This window comes from Cryptotermes secundus, unplaced genomic scaffold (genome assembly GCF_002891405.2).
Source record: "Cryptotermes secundus unplaced genomic scaffold, Csec_1.0 scaffold838, whole genome shotgun sequence".
Classification (NCBI taxonomy): Eukaryota; Metazoa; Arthropoda; class Insecta; order Blattodea; family Kalotermitidae; genus Cryptotermes; species Cryptotermes secundus.
This window is the reverse complement of record NW_019744415.1, coordinates 373,430-394,335: the sequence shown is the minus strand read 5'-3', so window position 1 is coordinate 394,335 and position 20,906 is coordinate 373,430. Positions and strand designations below refer to the sequence as shown.

Below are 20,906 nucleotides of genomic sequence, written 5' to 3'. Positions count from 1 at the left end.
CTGACATCCAATGTATAGAGATGAAACATGATTATAAAAGCTGACTGACAAAACCACCTCCAGCCTCAGCACACACTCACATGTTTGATTATTGTGATATTTCACTATGACCCACTACAGCTCTGACTGCTTCATTGATAACAGATATTTCTTATTGCCATGTGGGATGAATTTTTACTTCCTTTGCAAGTTCAGGACTACTGTGGGTGACTGAACTGTGCAATAAAAGCTGTTTGTTCTTCCAAACCTCCACAGACTCTGAAATCATAGCTAAAAATATTGTGCCAGGGGAAACATTATTTCAGCCCCAGTGGCACATACTGTGAAGGTATGGGGGAGTTTTCAATACGAACCCATAGTACACTTTCTGGCCAGTAAAACCTTACGTTCAGACATTTCTTAGCCACTTGTTGAACCTCAATCCCTTTCACGCTGCCATATGGTAATGTTGAAACAGTGCAGCTCACAGGGCCATCCTACAGTTTTTTTAGTTGTACCTTGTGTCACAATGTTGACCCTTTTTGTTGCCAACCAAATGAAGAAACTCGAGTAGACTGTGAAACCTCTCACTAACAGGTCCAAAAATACAGGTGTTTCCAGAATTTTCCTCCAGGAAAATTAGCTTGTTATCCAGTTTCTGGTGAAGTCCTTGTAACAGAAAGAATGCCAGCAACTTCATTATTTCACTTCTTTTCATTTTTTTCCAGTGATGGGTCCTAGATCTTAGTTTTAGATTATGTATGTTTTCTAAAATGTTGTTTTGGCATACCAGTTTGTTTCTGTGGCTATTATTTCCACAATTTCTTGTGTACAAAACAACTCAAAATATTTCAGGTGTTACTGGGGTCGTCTAAATCAACATTTATGCCAGGCCTGCCAGTAAGTGGCACCTGACTTTGCCCATATGCCATGCTGTATGTTACTCTTGTGACTGGCATTTTCTTCTTCATTGGAGCTGACACTCTGTTCATCACATGACAGAAAATTCACATTTATTTCACTGTCACTACTATATTCGCTCTCAGAAATATCGCTATGTTCATTCTGTTTCAACAGTTCATTTATCATTTCATCACTCACATGCATCTTCTTGCTAGGACCTGCCATAATGTTTACTTGAAAAAAAACTGAATCCAAGGCAGCTATCAAGCAGTCAGCATGTTCCAGTCACACTCTGAAGTAAGTAGAAGATGTTGCAATCACAGTGTTCTGCTTGAATTTCCTGTATAACAAAACTGTCCTTCCAGAAAAGATGTATAAGTGGGTTATAGCCATTCAAAGGGCTGAAGTTTATTTTCATAACTTGTGATTCATCTGTGTTGTAGATGATTATTTGCAAGGTCTTATGACAGGGGTATATGCAGCATATAAAGTTACTACTCCCAACAGACAATTACAAATACATAGATTTTGTTGTTCACAGTACTGAACCTTTAAAGCTAATGATATACATTTCCTTCTCACATCTCCGTAATATGCCATCAAAACAATAGTGATACTCAATAAAATGAAGACGTTAAAGTTGGTTATTTAAAGACAGTATCAGGACTGTATAGCATCAGTGATAAGGTGAATAATGAATATGCAGTAGTTGGTAGATTGAAAATTGGCAGGGGAAACCAAAGCACTTGCAGGAAACCTCCAACACATCTGGGATCAGACACAAGCTGCCAGAGTGGGAAGGTAGCAACTAACTGCTTGAGCCACAATATGGCCAGTAACCAGTATAAGTTGACATCCTAAAATCAGTGTCATTTATGAAAGTTCATACAAAAGTAATTGTGGATAATGCACATGTTTTGGAAAACCAAAATTCATGTGATCTTGATTTCCTAAACATCTTAGTATTGTGATGAAACTTTTCTCTCATTTTCAGGCATTGCCCAATGTTCATGTTACCATTTGATAAACTTTTCATTGCCCACAGCACCTTGTCCAAGATTTTCAGTGAAAGATATGAATAGAAAAAAAGTACTATTGCTATTCAGAGATGCAAAATGATTGGTCCTTAAACTTAAATGTTTAAATACATATTGTGGTACTCATACTTCTAATGTGATGTTTCTTTCAGCGCATATTGTGATTGCAGTCCTGAATGGACATGTATTGACTAAAGATGTTTATGATGTTATATTTCCGTTTGTCCTGATTGTAGTTCTTGTTGTCTTGTGTTTCTATGTTATATCCATTATTAAATACACATACAAGACATGCAAATATCATTGTCCATAAGTTTAAGTATGACTGTGTAGTGCTTGATGCTTCCTTGAAGGTGCAGAAGAGAGTTGTTTTTAGTGTAACGATAATAATTGTGTATTGATGTGAAATATATACTTGAGCAGCCTTCTGCGGTATGAGTCATTTACTAAATGCAAATGGTGATGTCACCTTAGTGATCATATTCTTGTGAGTACAGTTCTATATGCATTACTCCACTGATCTGATTTGTTACAGTGAAATTCTGTTCGGTTTTTTCATATCCCCTGTTCAGTGAATATTTTTCTGGCCTCAAGTGAAGCCCTATATATATAGTGCTGCAGTTTCTCAGCTTGCAGAAATCATACCTCAGTTTAATATGATTTTGGTTGAAACAGTATTTGATATTCATGTTTTATCTCTGCCAGAAATCCTTATACCATAACCATAATCTTTGGCAGATGATGTCACATTGAAAATTTAACATGCACTTGTGGCATCATGTTTGCTGCAATTTTTGGTTGAAGTGCTTCTGGTGTTTATGTCATACATCTTATTTTAGAAATCTTATATTATTTATTATATGTTTGTGTAGAAACAATTTCTTTAATTACTAATGTGAAGAAATTGTATTACCACAGTTGGATACAGTTAATTCTTATAAGAAGATAACAAAATTCTGCATAACCCTCATTTAATGAAAAGTTATTCTCTCAGAGATTCATTAAATAAGGATTTCACTGTATTTTGAATATTATGGGTCATTGTTTGAGTGTAAACCATCACAAAGTGATTGAACTCAAATTATGTTTGTTTCTAGTTATTTCCCACAAGGACTGATTCGGTTTTAGTAATAGTCAACATGATAGGTCATATAATGAATGTGAACAGTCACAAAATAATTCACTTTAATTTATATAATTCTAATGAATATGCTGTAAATGGGAATAATTTTCTTTTACTAAAGTACCATTGACCTTATTTCAGCATTATCAGTAGGATAGTAAAGATATCCCCGTTGTAACAGGCCATGGAGGCCCATAGGGTTGTGAGATGTTAAGGCACCCAGATTTTGTAGACAATCAGCTCACAGATGGTGGTGAGGTTGTCAGCCTTATGTGCCGGCCACCCTTTACCCCCCAGGAAGCTTCCTGCTACTCATTTCTGTTAGAGGCTGAGTCGACCCCGGGGTCATAATGCAGCTGGAAGGGTTAGGTGAAATGAAAAATGCAGTGACCTCATCGGGTTTGATCCCACGACCTTCTGGCTTGTAGCATAGTGCCTCAACCATCTGTGCTATCACGTGCTCCTACCAGTAGGATAGGCCTCATAAATACAAGTGCAGTAGGTAATGAAAGGAAATAAAGGGAAATGAACAGACAGTCTTTTGATAGTCAAAGTCATGTTACTCAGTCTGTCTGTCTTGGTGTCGAGCCCCAGCTGGGGCTCATGACCAGATGTTTTCTTCTTTGTGAAAGTTGCTGTCCTGTCCATTTGGGGCCCCCTCTCTGATGAGAGGTTGGGTCTGTCATTTGTCAGTCAGTCTGTTTTAAGAAGTCCACTGTCTGTATTTACATAATTTACAAATCCACATTTGTACCTTCTATGTACAATATATACAAGGCCTCTGTCAACCAACCCGGGCATTGTACAGCAGATTATGCCCTATTTCTAGTAGTAATCACTATCACGGCAGTCTAGTCACTTGAACGGTCGTACGCCTGACCGCCGCCAAGTTTAAGCCTCTTATACTTCCTGTGGCTGGCTTCGCCTTGTCCGATGTTGCGAACATTCTCATTATCATGATTTTGTATGACTTCTGCTTGTTGCCTGCATAATTTTGTTATGTAATCATATACGTATGGAATTTTGAATACCATGTGCAATTCGCGGACCGGTGTGCGCCTTGGAAAATTGCCAATCGTGCGGAGAACCTTGTTTTGCAGGCGCTGCAATTTCACTAGATGTGTGTCATCTTTTGATAATACGTGTCTGGAGTAGACACTTCCATGGTAACGCAATAACAGTGGGCCATTGCGTAGGAACCGCAGGATCAACAAACGCGTTTCCCCAGAGATGGAAAATTTGTTGTTTAACAACGAATTGTTAGAAGCATTGAATATGGTATTAGCTAAGTGGTTTGAAAAGCCCCTATATAATGGGTTGAAGGCATTCGCTGACACAGTTGAATTCTAGCCATCGTCAAAGTCGGTGAAGTTCCAGCCTTTGTAAAGAGTTGAGATATAGCCACCGCAGAAGCTAAAGTTGGAAGACAGAGTTTTGAGAAAGTCGCCATTGAAGAGAGTTGAAGTCTAGCATTCGATGAGTGAAGTCGAGAAGTGACTCCAGCAGAAGGATTAATTGTGACATTATAAGTGTAAAAGCGAAGGAGAATAAATATATGCTACATCCTTGACCCACATGAAGTTATTTGTTGCGTAACACAGCCAGCACGCGACAATATTTAGTCACATGTCTCACACTCACGTTGCTGTTGAAAATTGGGGATCGTTTGTACACAGTACAATGCAGTTGCACTTCATGGGAATTTTAAATAATGCAATATAAAAATGTTAATAAATCCTCACTTTATGTGCAATGTTTGGAATAATGCAAATCCCAAAATATTCAACAATAATAACATACGTTTTTTTAAACTTGTCTTGAATTTTGTGAACTTTGAATTGTGTGATGACTTAAGGAATGCAACCTTGCATACAATGCAGTTGCACTGTATCAACATTCTATGTCATGGTAGTCAGTACAGACAACTTGGTACTATGCAGTCTGCATCCATTATTGTGAACTAAGCTACAACCACATTTGAAAGTAATCCTGCTATAACATTATGCATATGTTAGTGTAAAAATGGGTTTAACCTTATTCCTTTTACAACATTACTGTGTTGTGCTGTCAACCCAGTTGTTCCCAAATATTTACATTTCAAATTAGAATTTGTCGCATTACTAAGGATTTAAAAATTTAAAATTAATATTTTTTGTGTGTCTTTTATAAAGATAGAATTTGTTTGTTCATAATTCATTATGTGAATGTTTGCACCACACATCAGTTTTAAAGTTATTGGTTCTATGTAGACTCCTGTCATATCAAATTGATATTATTCTGTTCATTTGTTAGATATGAACTTCTTTTTGCACAGCATTTCATACACACTTGGGTAAATTTGGTGCATGACAGTAGAGCTTGCAATGAAACAGTGGTTATGTTACGACAACAGAGACATTGTGTGCATTCAAATCTCACAGTTTCAATATTAAATCTTCATGGTCATGACACACCCTAGAAATATGTACCAGTCCAGTACCAGTTAAACACTATGGAATGACTTGTTCATTATCATTGCCAGTTTCCAATTGTCATTGGTTACACATGCAGTTTGTTAACTGCAGACTGTACTTGCATTTTCCAAAACATATAATGCAGAAGGTGTGGGTATGATTAAGTATAGTACTGTGAATATTTGAATAAACTGAAATTGTAATGTACCTATTATTGGGGATTATGCTGGATTAAGAGTTTGACTGTTATCCTAATGGGGGCACGCGGTAGCGTAGTGGTTGAGGCACTATGCTACAAGTCGGAAGGTCGCAGGTTCAAATACCGATGAGGTCATTGGATTTTTTCAATTGACATAATCCTTCCGGTCGCACTATGTTCACTCAGCCTCTAACAGAAATGAGTACCAGGAATTAAATAATTTTCCTGGGGAGTAAAGCGCGGCCGGCGCGTAAGGCTGACAGCCTTACCGCCATCTTTGAGCCGATTGTCTAGACAATGGGGACCCTCAACGTCTCACAACCCAATGGGCCTTCACGGCCTGTTACAGGGATAGCTTTACTTTACTTTTTTCTGTTATCCTAATAGCAGTGCTCAGACCTCAGAAGCTGAATAAACATCCTTCCTGAATGGATGAGTTAAGTTAAACTGTACATTCAGTATGGTTTTGCTTCTTAATGATGAACTTCATAACTTGTTATGCTTATTATTGTATGCATATAATAGCTATGCCTGACAGTGAATGGAAATTGTTGGAGCAGTTGCAGCAGTTGTCATATATATACAGGTATTTCTCATTTTATGCAATAGCTGTGTTCCAAAAAAAGAGTCGCAAAGGGTGAAATTACACAAAGCTAACATAATTTTCCCTTCTCTTGCATTCCTCCTCCACAAAACCACACAGCAATCTATTCCCCCTTCTCTCCACCCGTCTTGATTGGTCAGCAGCCAGGTTGCATTAAAGCAGATGCATCAATTGAAATCTGTCGAAATCAGCTGATTGCATTAAAATGAAATCACATGTTTTGTACTTGCATATAATGAGGAGTACCTCTTTGTTCCAAATATCTTTCAGTTGAACAGGGTTCCTATGTTTTCCATACATACATTTACAGTTCTTCTGCTTTTAACTCATCATGTATATAATATATTGAAATATAGAAAATAATCAAGATTTCCATTCCACAGCCGGAATGTTGGGAATTCCAGGTCAAGATCCCCTTCTTCCAGTAGGTGTGGCAGTGGTCCAAAGTCATCAAGGACCCCTGAGCGGAAACAGGATTCTCATCAGTCCAGACAAAAAAGTCGGCGATAAATTGTAGCGATGCTTACCTGGCTGAGACTTTGTTGATTGAAGTAATGGATGTTGACTCTTGTGTGTGACTAACTGATCTTTTTAGATTTTGCGGGCTTTACTAGGGCAAATCTGTTATTGTAAGTATGGAAGAAATGAATGAGAGTGACTGAAAATGGTGGTTTCTTTCTAAAAATAGAAGTGTGTTAGTGTTTGTTTGTAAATAGTGACATATCTCTATAATGTCTTACTGTGCATACCTTGATGAAAAATCTTAATATGTCAGTGTGTTCTACCAAGATTGGCATACCATTTTGGATATTCCATGAAAACTTAAGAATTTCATCTTCCAGTACATGTCTGGTGATTGTGCTATTTCTGTTAACATGAACCTTGCAAAGTTCCATTCCAACTTGCCTGCATTTTGATGTAAATCCTTCTTTGTCTTCGACCATTATTCTCATATCTAATATAAGGTGAAGAAGTTCTAGTATAAACTCATACTAGAGTAGTTATGTTAAATATTGCACAGAACTTAAGAACTTGCCAGTTTTTAAGGCTGTAAATGGATGTACAAGTATATCATTTTAATTAATTTTCAATGTTCCTTTGCAGCATTATACAGTAGCTGCATAATTCTGTATTGTAATATTTTTATGATCCCCAGGTCTTGGTTAGGTTAATTACTTTTGCCGGTTATAATGTTTACAACATATTAGTTCAACACCACATGATATTGGCTTGCCAGACCTTGAAATATTTTGGCATATTGCAAGATGCTGATTGTAAATGGGTCTTTCTAATTATTCCCTCTTTAAGATTTTACATCAGGGTATATTTTTTCATTTGGAGGTAAGTTTTAAATGGGAATTCTTCATATTATTTCCATCTGGTAGACACATGCTGCCTGATGTGGGAATTACATGTAGACAAGTAGCAGAATTGCCTTTGATTTTGTCAAGTGTTCATGAGCATCATAAATTTATAAGTTCTCTAAGCTAATAAATGTACAAATTTGAATTCTTTTCCATGTTGGTAGTGTAGAACCTTTTATTTTCTGTTAACTGAGTGTACCTAATTTAAGATGCCTCTGCACTGTATATTGCATGGAGCTTTCCTTTCTTTTTCTGTTGTTTCATGTGTTGTCCTGTTATCTGAAAGTTATGAAGGAGATGTGAGATATATCAATATTATTTCCTCTGAAACCCTTGTCATTCAAGATATTAAAGAGTTTCAGACAAATCTTTCGCCCAGTGTTATCAGGATAGGCATGTGTATGTGAAGGGATCAGGAAACTACGAAACTTCATGTGCTATATTGAAGTCTGGTGAAACCCAGAGTGGGTTATGTTTGGGGACTGCATCAAGAACTTGATATATAAAAGTATAATTTTGATTTAAAAATGATCTGTAAGTATTATTTCATTTGAAGATAATTTAGGCTCGATAAATCATCATGATTTTATTTCTTTCATGTCTCTAAATGCAAAGTGTAATTGATATAGTATAAATTTTTATTGCATTGTAAATGATACTTCAAAGTAAAAAATAAGTTTCATATTTAAATAATAAGTACAGTTATAATTGGTTTCTGTGTATTTCATAAATAAATAAAAGCAATGTGATTAATAGCTCAGAGACCATAATGCAGAGAGAACTTTTGGTATTTGTAGGTATAAGGAAACAAAATGTGGAAATGAAAGAATAATTTATTAAAGATTTTTATGTAGTCTTTTACCTACTGTATTACAGTTTTATAGCTCGTCCTTTCATCCCTTTGTAGCCATGCACACAAAAATACAAAATGCTGATGTTTAATTTTGTTCAAAAATTCAGTTTAGTGTTCTGACCATAATTAGGAAACAGAACATTTGTGAGTGAAATATTCTTTCCAGAAGTTGCTCTATCGAACAAGATAAAAGTGCTGTATTGTTTCTTTAGATATCTTGTAGAGTCAAACTGTGTAAAATAGTTTGCAAAAACATTTACCATAAAATTATGTTAGCTACACTAACATTACAATAAGATTCCTATAGGTTTTTCTCTTGTCTCACAGATGCTTAACAAGTCGTCTCGTAAGTTCTGTATAGACTTTCTTTTTCGCTCATATTCATTTCATATTGCTGGAAGACAGATTAAGAAACTTTAATTTATGTAACACTAGCTATATATTTTGAATACTTGTTACCATTCAAACAAAATCAACTAATTAATCCATGTCTATGTCATAGGCAGTGAGTACCAAATACAAACTGTAATGGCACACAGCACCTTGTGAAGAACAGATCCTTACAAGAGAGCTTCAAAAATAGATTTAAATCTGCTCTTATGAATATCATTCTTGAATGGCATGATTCAGGAATTGCTAGGCCTTTACTCTTGTATCAAACCATGGTGCAAAGAATGCACATAAATATAAGAATCTTCTGTTCCCTTGTCATTTCTGCACATGCCTGTGGAGGCTGAGAATGATGGAAATGAAAGTGATGAAGTAGAATATACTACAATATTCAGATACATTTATATCTCCATTCTGTGTTTTTCTTTACTGTATTATGCTCATAGGCAGGACTTGAAGGTGTAAATGCAAAAGGTAATAAAATGCAGTAGATCACATTCTGGTTATTTTGTTTTCAGTTATTTCATTTCATTGCTTCTTTATCTTTAATAGAGTCTCCTTCCCTTGCAGAATAACCTAATTCCACTAAAATAGTTTGCAAATACAAGTGATGAAATACCACATGGTTCTGAGTTTTTCTTTATAGAGCTTTCCAGGAACTTGGATCAAAGTTGAATGAGAATGAGGTGTTAGCACCCTGCGCCATGCTTGAAATAGTAGGAATGCCTTAATGTTGATCACATTCAACAGAATTTTTGCACATTTTATTTTCTGTTTGAGGTAAGTTTTGCATTTAGTTTTTATTTGCCTTCTTGATTTTGTTTTGCTGTCAGTTTTAATTTTTATACAGCATTGCCTTGTAATGGATCAATTGTGTGTGCATGTATATAGAAGTATGTATGTTTTACACTTTGTATGGAAGGTATGTGTCCCTTTTTTGTTCCCATAATTAGGGGATAAGGTGCATTGAACCAGCATCAGTAAAGGAAGGATGACATGAAACATTATATGATAGTCTTTAGGTTTTCACAGCTAGAGTGGAAGTTATAACTCTGGCTTTCATTAATAAGCTTCATAAATGTTGATGGTTTTTCATCTTGGCAAAGCCTGCAGTTGCTACCATACAACCCAGAAACCATTCAACAAAATGACATCCTGCTTCAAATCCACCAAGGACAGGTAACTTCACACTCAAAGATAGAGCATGTACAAACATGCCAAACAGGACACCAAATCACTAGGATACTGGAACACTTCAGAGATACCAGACTGGAGAACCATTGATTAGTGGTAGCCCAACACACCACAGAGATTAAATATAGCACTGACTGTGAGAAGACAATAATTTTATCCCACATCTGGGCCAACCTACCCACAATATCAGCTTAAAAAATATAAAGTTCCCCGTGCTTAATTAATCAAGCGGCACTAGGTGGGGGTGAATGGTCAGCTTCATGCCGCAGCCACTCTACCCTAGGGAGAGAGCTCCAATACTAATTGGACAGGAGGCTGTAGACAAGAGAAAATTTGAACCCTGGGCATCCAGCCCATAGCCCATCACACACCATCATCAGGAAGTCCATTTAAATACATTAACAAAATATCCTCATAATTTCAACCATGAAAGTGGTGCACACCAAGTAAAGCCTGGCTTCATCTCTTTCAGCCAAAACCTATTGCTGAAAGAGTGATAGAGTTCACCTGTGCTGACTGACACTGGGCAATGAAACATTTCTTGACTCCTTTCCAGACAACTTTTGTGATCATAAAGAAATGTAGGACCTCCTTTGCTACCCATGTGACCACTAACAACTTTTTCATCTAATCTTATCACATGGATATAAAAATATCTTTCATCACCTTTCTCATTACCACATGGTCACCAGAAACACTTCCATCATCTTCTGTCACAAACAGAGGGTCACAGAAGCATTTTGAATCACCTCTCTCAACCATGTGGGCACCCTCTATTGGATAGCATCACACTCCTTGGTTTTATCTTGTCCCACTCAACACCCTCCACCACATCTATGTAAGGGCCTCTGAAAACAGACCGAAGATATTAACCTTGTGAGTAGCAACTGCAGTATTTACCAATATGTTGAAAGCTTCTAACATTTTACACTGCTTATTCTGGAAGATGAAGTTATATGATGGTGTGATATTACTGTAACAAGTGTGAACATTATGTTTTGCCACAGTGAAGACTGTGAAGTTGTTATTAAAAATTCACTTCAAGTTGCTTGTTACTCTTTTACATAACTGGAAGATAATTTGTATTTCATGATAAAGGACCATGATTAATTACATTAAAATTAAAAAAGAAAGCAAATTCAGAATGCATTTCAAACTGTAGTACTTATATGCATGAAGTACTTTCATGTTTCTTGGAAGTTATACCGTGTCATAGGTTGTGTGAAATTGACTTTTCAGAGTTGACAGGACTTTGAATGAAATATAAACTTCAGATTTCAGACGTATTGTGAATGCCAGTAGACATGTAGTTTGTTCCCAGTGTCAGTACTTTTCTGTTTTAATTTTCTAAATTTTTCAGGGTTGAAGCAATAATTGTCACCTGCTTATCAGTAATTACTTTCATGTAAATATATGTTGTTAAAAAAGTGTAAATGCCTACTCAAATCATTCCATAATGGAGAATAAAATTCAAATCATGAAATGAGAACTTGAGATCTTACCAAATATTCTGGGTTTATGAGCTTTGTGTTTCTTTAATTTTCATTTGTGCCTTGTAGAAGGTGCATAAAGTGAACTTATTGTGGGGCAGTCTTGTATGCTTCATCTCTAAAACTATTCAAGAAAGTTTTTATTGAATTTGGTATTGGTACATGAAAAGTCTGGTGTGTCTCATTTTATTCTGTATGGTTCTGATTTAAATGATTCTTGACAATGAAATTCAAAATTTACCAGTTTTCTCATTCAGAGGATTGATGCTTGTACATCTCAAAGGGATAGGTCTTAGTAAGATGTGTAACATTATTTTAAATGTTTCTATGAATAAAATATAAGGGAAAATACTACATGTTTCTGTAATCTAATATATATGCTGTTTACTAGCTCTCTCAGCAACACAATTTTTGACTCTGTGCCTTGTAATGCCTATATAATATATTCATATCTACAGACAGTAAATGTTCAGGCCAGCAAGGTGTGCAGACCAGTACATAAATTTACATGTGGCATATAAATGTGGCAAGTTAGGCAGCAGAAACACAGTTCTGCTTGGAATAGTGACTTTTAGACCAAATGACAAATCAATTCCAAATATCTTATACGAATATGGATTTTGAACACAGAGCATGCAATGGCAAGAAATCCTATTCTTCCTGTCACAGTCAAGTTGAATTCTATTGCAGATTGATAGGAAGATATATTTGGAGAGTGTACTACAGTGGTATGCTTCAGACTTCAAATTTACATCTTAAGATGAAAGTTGATATGAGAGTTTGATTCATTAAGGAAATTAACCAGCAATTAAAGAATTCATCATGACAATCCAAAAGGTTGTTAATGTTATTTCATTTATTTTTAATTTATTTAATGGTGTGTTCACTGGCCCAACTTATATAGCATCAAGTGATAGAATTATTAGTGGGAAAAAGAAAATAAAAAATGAAAAACATAAAGGGGCATACAGACAGACAGCAAGGTGATCTCATAAGCCTCCTTTTATATTTTCAAAATAAGGAAAGTAGGCTAAAATTAGTTGTTGAAAATATATGAGAAAATAGTGATGGGCTCATTTTGGGTACTGTCCCAGCATGGGATGGAGAGACTGAGGAAAACAGCAATAAACCTTAGTCATGATAGCTGGTCTTCTATCAAAGATTTGAATACAGGACTTAATGAATATAAAGCATGGGTACTAACCACCAGCCACAACATGTGATGTCATGAATGTTAAATCAGGTAGTGTCATGCAATTGGCTGTTTGTGGAGTATATATGCACTGTGTGTGGTTGCATGTGTAATATTGCAGTCTGTAGTGAAATAAGTAAGATCCATTTGCAGGATTACGAAGTACTGAAGTGAATTAACCACAGAAACTGGCTTGCTTGAACATGTGTGCTTCTTGTTAACACTCTTAGAATGCCACCTTGCATATTTCATTTTCATTGTTTGCATGCTGTTTTCAACACTAATATTACATATCTGATGTTCTGGAAACAGTTATGAAACCTCTCCCCAATCAGTAAGCCTGATCATTTGTGCTTTGTTCTTAATGTGAGGAGAATCTCTCGGTGTCCCTTTCGATTCTTTATAAAATCTTCAAAATTAAATTTTTGGGTATTTTCTATTTGATTNGATGTATATATATATATATATATATGTAGAGTAATATGTCCAACTATAAAACAGCCTTTGCTTCTGAAGGATACAGCATCTTCGTGTTTCTATACAGGTTAAAATTTAATTGAAAATAATCTTTGATAAGGGAATAAGTCTGAAGAGTTATGACTGGAAGAGCAGTTGAAACATTAGGTGAATATAGGAATTGATGCCAACCCTGATGGTGAAGACAAAGCAAGTCTCTGTAACATTGGTTTTTAGTTCAACCATGACATGGCTGATTGCCAGAGGGGATTTTATTGTGTCAGATTTATGCTGGACATCACCATTCGGTATTTAATGTGTACAGTGTATAGGGTTGTTTCTGGAAAAATTGTATTGTGTAATTAATTTGTACCAAACAAAAACAAGAAACAAACTCCATGACCTGTAGTCCACAGGCAAACTATACCAACCAAGCGACTGCCGCATGTCAGTGAAGTTAGTGCCAACTTTAGCAAATAGAGGGTGTTACATGGTCAGCGCAACAGATCCCCATGGCCATTATTCTCGGTTTTCTAGACCGGAGCCACTATTTCCTTGAAATAGCTCCTCAGTTATCCTCACGAGGCTGAGTGGACCCTGTTCCAGATCTGCTACTCAGAAAATGTGGTAGCATCAGGAATCAAACCTGGGACCTGTGGATCTGTAGCCAGGAAATCTGACCACAAGACCGCAGAGGCCAGTACCAGTCTTAGGAAAGAAATTCTGAATATCTGCTTCTCCCAGTATGTGAAATTATTGAAGAAACTGTAACACCTGTAATGGATGGGTAGACTCCAGTGACAGTAAGGTGTCTGAACTCACTGCTTGAATAATCAATCATTTCTGTGTGTTTTATGACAGGAAATACAGTTTCTAATCATGGAAAAATTCGAATTCTGAAAAGTTTAAGTTTAGGACTCATTTTCAGTTCAGTTTGCAACCTCACTATAGAAACCCAGTTTATCATTTGAGGCATGGTTATGTATTTACAAAGACCTCATGTGGTACATAAGCATAAAGTAGGCAATGTAAAATACAGTGCTTCCTGGAATAAGGACTCAGTCAAAGGAAGAAAGGAATGCCAAATATTTTATATTCATATGAATTTTGTACACACAGACAATAGAGGCAAGTGATCATATTGTTCCTTTTGCCAACTTGAATTCAGTTGTAGAATGATGGAAAGGTATAGAAATGAAGAAGGAAGAAGGGTACAAGTTCCACCCAGCTCAACACAATCCCACAACTAACATACATTTCAATTTGGATGTGCAGGATGAATGTTGTGTATATGGGAGCATGCGTGAGTGATTTCTTTGCAGTTAACAGAGCCAACTTCAGGTGTTGGAATGTAATTGTGCTAACATACTAATACACTATCTTCCAGGGTTTTCTGGGATTTGTAAACTGATTTGTAATGTGTCTGTGTAAAGTTATAACTAACCATAGTGTTACATTTTATCATGCTTAATATTTTTCAGACCTTGGCAGTTGAATCAGAAATGAATGATAAGTTGGTTGCCCAAATTGATGCAACATAATATGTAATACATGTAATGTTTCATGTAATTCTGATGCTGTAGTTTCTGAAGAAGATATTCTGTTATTAATGGTGGTGTTCTCCTTTGATATAAATGAGAATCTGTTGAGTTAACACAGTGATTTCCAAACTAAGATTTTTCCCCCTTTTCCGAGGGTTTGTAGAAGAAAGGTCACACAGGATGTAACTGAAATATGAATATGAAAATTATGTGCACAAATTAAATTTAGATCATGCTGAAATATTCATGGAACTCTTAATGAAATTTATGCTGAAAGATGTTCCCAGATTTGAAACTTGTAAACTTCAATACTGTTGCCGTCCTTATATTTTCAAATATGTGAGGAGAATAATTCATGTATTTACCATACAAGATATGCAATTAAATATTGGCTATTAAACAGAGTATTACAGTATGTCAGAAAGGACTGGACATTCTTTTGCATGACATGTTTCCATGAAATGAACTGCTCTTGCTTCCATGAAGTAAAGTTTCTAAATCTGTTTCATCAGTGACAGATTTATTTTCATGTTTACTTCTCCTAATTATAAAATAGCACTAAGGAACTATAATTCCTTATGTTTCCATTATTATTATCATCATCACTATCACAGTAACATCATAATTATCATGACTGAAGATGGAACACACACAAAATGAAAACTTTGTTTGATATGTGACATGCAGCTCTATACAATTTGGAAACTGCTTGGTTAACATCTCTTACTTCAAATTGGAGAAAAGAGTTTCTTTTTTATTTTCACATATGTTTTCCTCATAGTTTCAATTTTATTTGTTCCTTCTTTTGCTTCAAGAATTGTGTGCCAAGCCCTACTTCTCCCTTTATCATGATTCAAACTAAAAGTGACTACAGTTTCAGCTAAGAAAATTATTTTATATAGTGCCTATTTGAACTCTTATAGTTTTGAACTTAATCCCAGTCATTTACGTTTAGTATTCTTTCTTATGGTGAAAGTCACTTTTCTTCTTCTGTTCAGTCAGATTCTTTAGGAACAAAGGTTCACTCCCCTGTAACAGAGTGATTGAAATCTAATGATTTTATTGGTTCAGTACCTTCACTATTTTCATTCATCCAAATGTTGTTTTACATACTGTAATTTCAGTGCTCGCAAGCGTCCAATCCCATATCATCGGCCGACACCTCCAACTCCATCCTCATTGAGCAGTCATCGTAGCTGGAGCAGTTGCAGTCTGTCTCCAAGGAGCAGTTGGTCAGATGCTACACATTCTCCTGCCCATTCAGTCAGTCGAAGTCCATCTCCATATAGCCGATGAGCCACTTTCTTTAGCCAGGTCGTTTAGGATAGTTTGTCTCTTATTCTGTTTCTAATTAGAATGAATGTCAATGCACTCACTTGGGAGTAGGGCTTTGAACTGACTGAAACAAAGGTGCAGTCTAGTGAGTAATTTCATCCAGCATAAGAGCTCTGAAAGTTTCAGTAGCCAGGTTGAACCATTCCCAAATCAGTTCACAAACTGTAGTTACTGTGGCCCTAAATGTTTTCATAAAAATATAATAGGGGAAAAAGTACAGTTCAGAATGCACATTACAATGCATATGAACCATGTAATAAAATACTGTGCAAGGACCTTTTAACCGTGAATCTGAACAGCTAGTTGGCATAAATTAACATCTCAATTTGGTATAGGAGTGTTAAATGCTCACAAAGAATACAGCTTGTATGTTGCATTTTTACAAAGATTGCTGTTGAAAATTAAGTGCATAATATATTTTCCTTTAAGTTACAGTGAACATTATTTAAGGTGTAATTGAGAATATGTATCTTATGATTCCTAATACATCTGTAACATATAAACCGAAATATCAGTTTTGTGATTATGGGTCCCATTTACAGTTTTTTGTCAAACATTTCATAACATCTCATTTACAGTGTCTTGTGTGCCTTTTGAAGATATAAGTATTTATTAAAAACTTTCCTCCATAAATTTGTCTCCAGACCCAAACCAAGGTACTACATTTAAAATCAGTTACCAAAGAACAGAATAGTATTGTACCAAGGATATTTTATATAATCTGCTTTTAATACATAGTAGTTCAGACAGTCCTCACTAAGTATATGATACTGTCTCATCAACAAAATGTAGGGAAAAATCTTGACATAAAGATAGGTAACAGATGTTTTGAAAATGTGACACAGTTTAGATAATTGGGAACAATGATATCAAATCAAAACCGATTCAGGAGGAAATTAAGAGGAGACTGAATTCGGGTAACGCTTGCTACCATTTAGTCCAGAACCTTTTGTCTTCCTGTCTGCTGTCTAAAAACATAAAAATTAGGATATACAAAACTATAATTTTGCCTGTGGTTCTGTATGGGTGTGAAATTTGGTCTCTGACATTAAAGGGAGGAACATAGACTGAGGGCATTTGAGAACAGGGGGTTGAGGAGAATATTTGGACCAAAGAGAGATGAAATGACAGGTTGAAGAAAACTGCATAATGAGGAGCTTCATAACTTGTACTCTTCTCCAAGTATAATTAGAATGATCAAGTCGAGGAGGATGAGGTGGGCAGGGCATGTAGCACAGATGTGGGAGAAGAGAAATGAAATATAGGATATTGGTGGGAAAGCCAGATGGAAAGAGACCACTGGGAAGACCAAGGCATAGGTGGGTGGACAGTATTGAAATGGATCTTACAGAGGTAGGATGGGATGGTATGGATTGGATTGATCTGGCTCAGGATAGGGACAAGTGGCAGGCTCTTGTGAACACGGTAATGAACCTTTGAGTTCCATAAAATGCTGGGAAGCTCTTAAGTAGCTGCACAATTGGCAGATTCTCAACAAGTGCTCAGCTCCATGAGTGAGTGAGTCCTCACTTTATGAAGAGTCACATATGAAATTACACTCATACAAACATTTATGAAGAAGTGTCTACCCTGGGTTTGGCTTGTCATTTTAAGTTGCTGTATTTGAAATCTCCAAATAAGAACAAATATGTGCGAACAAAAACAGAAACAAACAAACACAGTATTGGCCAGTCAGTCTCACTTGCATATTTGATAAGATTTTGTTGCCCCCCCCAATAGTTTTGTGGTTTGTACCCTAGTAATCATGGCAGATGGAAGGATGAGTTCTGCTAAGTTTTATGGATTTTACCAGCATTCTGTACAGTATGCATTTCTGGCAAAGAGATTTTTTTTTATTTGTATTCTTTTTACCATAATGGGGTCTCTAATATTTACAGTAGAATCTGTTTCTGGTGCTTACATGTTTCAATTCAGGAAATAAAGTAGCCGATTTCTATTTTCTTCAGTCATTTGGGAATGTAACCCCAATTATAACATTGTGCCTGTGAGAAATAGTTATTTGCATTATAAAATTTAACTTTATGAACTCTAAAAATGTAAGTACGATCTTTAAAATCAGGGACTAGCTGTAGTCACTTTGTTTAGAGCTGACAGACAAATTATTTTCTTGCACTTGTTAACAGAAAAGGAGCCAGTACTTTCAGTCAAAAACAGCATCTGAACACTCTGCAGTTATGATACTGATTACATCTCCATCACAGTTCACATTTAATTCCACACTTGGCCTGGCCAACAAGGTACAATTTAATGTAAACACTTCACGAAGTTTGCTGACAGGAGACTGACCTCCCTTTGGCAAGTCAGTTGCTGTCAACAATAGTATTCATGACACTAAGATGCCAGAGAGGGATTGTGTTTCACAGGTTACAGTGTTTTACTTGGTAGTTTTTGTGTATGTGTGTGTGTGTGTGTGTGTGTCCATGAGAGAGAGATACTAAATGCTGAAACATGCCCAGGAAGGAACTGAGACCTGTTGCTCTTCACATCCAGAATGTTAAATTAGTGTTTTGTATTTCATCTCATTTCATAAATCATCAAATTTCTAAAGTTGCACATAATAACAATTGTGAACTGGTTTGAGTGTGTGATTAAGAAATGATTGGTTCAAATGTTGACATAAAGATTTGGTTAGGTTTGTCAAAATGTTGCTGTTTGGTTCAAAGCCCTGCTGGGAAGATGAATTATAATTCATTCTAATATAGCTGTAAGAGAACTAATTGCAGACAGTAACAAAATTTTTATGTTCACTTTACAATACACTGATGAAAAATGGTTCAAGATTGATATCACACATACTGATAAAATTAATTATAATGTTACAGAAACATTCAGGTTAGTGTCTATAAATCAAAGAATTGACATTCCACTAAATGTTCAGTGGTTCTCATACTTTTTTGTTCTTAGAACATAACTTTCACATCAAATGTCACAATATATTTGGCAGCACTGGCAGTCTCACAAATTATTTGAATGTATAAGAACAGAGAAAGCAACTGGTAAATGGCAATATCAATCAATTTAACTTCCTTCTTCAAATTATATCATAATTCTACTTTTAAAAAGATATGCTTTTTTACTCAAAAGTGTTTACTTTTTATTTTTAAATAATTAAAAACTGTAGTTTTTAAAATAATTTTATTTACATATAAAATTCACTTCAAAATACGCAGTGAAAATTGTGGCAAGTAAATGAGAAACAATGTTACTGGATAGAGGAACACTACCAAAAGTGGTGTCATGTGCTGATAAATGTGTCTTTGTAATTAATTCTTTTGACAAATTGAATGTATAAAACTGCTGTGGCAACACTGCCAATAAGATAACAGTTGACTCTTGGTCCCTGTTTTCTGGATGGATTACCCACAGTTCATTTCATTCAAATTAATTGCAGCATTCTTACTTGTCAGATTAGCCAAAATTTTGTGTAGGCACACCTTGAGCTGACTCATGGGACACCTCTTTGAGAACCACTGCATTAACTGGTACTATTCCCATTCAGAAAACGGAAATATGGCATGAAAGTGAGTCAAAAGTCTCACATGTTTGCTCTTGCTAAAGTGATCAGACAAGCTCAAGTTATCTGTAATTTATATTAGCTTTCATCACTTCAGTCATTTGTGTGTTCCATCTGTCTGCTTTTAATTCTTTACCCAACCACCTTCCTGTGAATAGTTCTCTGAGAATGTAGTAACTGTTTGAGGATCTTATGGATAAAAATCAAAGCTTCTGCATCAGTTCAACAAAGTCAGGATGATCTTAAGAAAATTAAATTTTAATCTAATTTTCACTTTATTTTGTTGATTTACATGTTGCATTTTAGAACACGAGTAGATTCAGCGTTTAGCCCTCACTTGTGGGTCTCGATATTATTTGCTAAAATACTCTGATATACTACCATACTACACTTTGAATGCAGTGCTTGAAATCAACTGACTTATACATGTTGTTTATGTGTTATACAGTTTTAGAAAAAATTGGAAGGGTATGAAATCAGGTGGGAATTATTGGAGCAGGTAAATAGTAAGAGGGTTGCTTGTTATATTTATAGCTACTGAATTTCAAATTTGTATTAATTTTTTGTATATTTATGCAAATATCAAAGTATAGAAGGTAATATGGAGTTGGCATCACTTGATATTAATGCTTTTGTCTAATATAAAAGCCTTAGGAATATCACTAGTCATTCCTAGATGTTACTGACTGCCACCATTCGAGATATCAACAACTCAGTTCTTAACATAATTCAACAGCACAGTGTGTATTATTAAGCTCCATTTGAAAATCCACTTTCACTTTTATCAGCTTCAAAAAATTAAACATTTATGGAATGTGCTTAGTCATTGGAAAGTAACACTAATATGACAATTAATATCAAGCAGTTCAAAATTCAGACACCAAAGCAAACATTTTTGAAACTCAGTTTAATTTCAAATATACATAAATATGATAAAGAAGTTATAATTGCCTGCACATTTTATCACAGTGGTTGGTAGCATTTTTAACTGGACCCCTCTTATGAGCCTCAACCAAATTAAAAAGATTTGTTTGAACAGAAACAAGTGTTGCTGGTAAAAGAATGGAATTGAAATTCTGGATCCCATTCTACTGTTTGCTGTATTAGTGTCTCTGTGATGAAGTTGACAGTGCAGCTAAGAGTGTTACCCAGTTTTTTGCTGCCTTCTAAGAAAGAGGTAGCTGTGTTTTCTGTTCCATCATTTTCAATTCGATTTGCTTATTTTTAAGTATTGCTCAAGGGGAAAAGGGAGAGTGCC

At 35.6% G+C, this 20,906-nt stretch overlaps 1 protein-coding gene across 3 annotated transcripts in view; it reads left to right on the top strand.

Annotated features, from left to right (window-relative positions):
* LOC111874764 (serine/arginine repetitive matrix protein 2) overlaps positions 1-16,989 on the top strand; it is an 87,686-nt gene extending 70,697 nt beyond the window's left edge. For 2 of the 3 annotated variants that reach the window (XM_023870536.2, XM_033755577.1), the window contains one exon: positions 15,903-16,989. In XM_023870536.2, coding sequence (XP_023726304.1) covers positions 15,903-16,074 — 172 coding nt within the window. In that variant the 3' untranslated portion in view covers positions 16,075-16,989. Of the gene's footprint in view, positions 1-6,681; positions 9,412-15,902 lie in introns of those variants that run through there. The other variant, XM_033755578.1, reaches the window with a different exon arrangement.
* Positions 16,990-20,906: the final 3,917 nt, after the last annotated feature.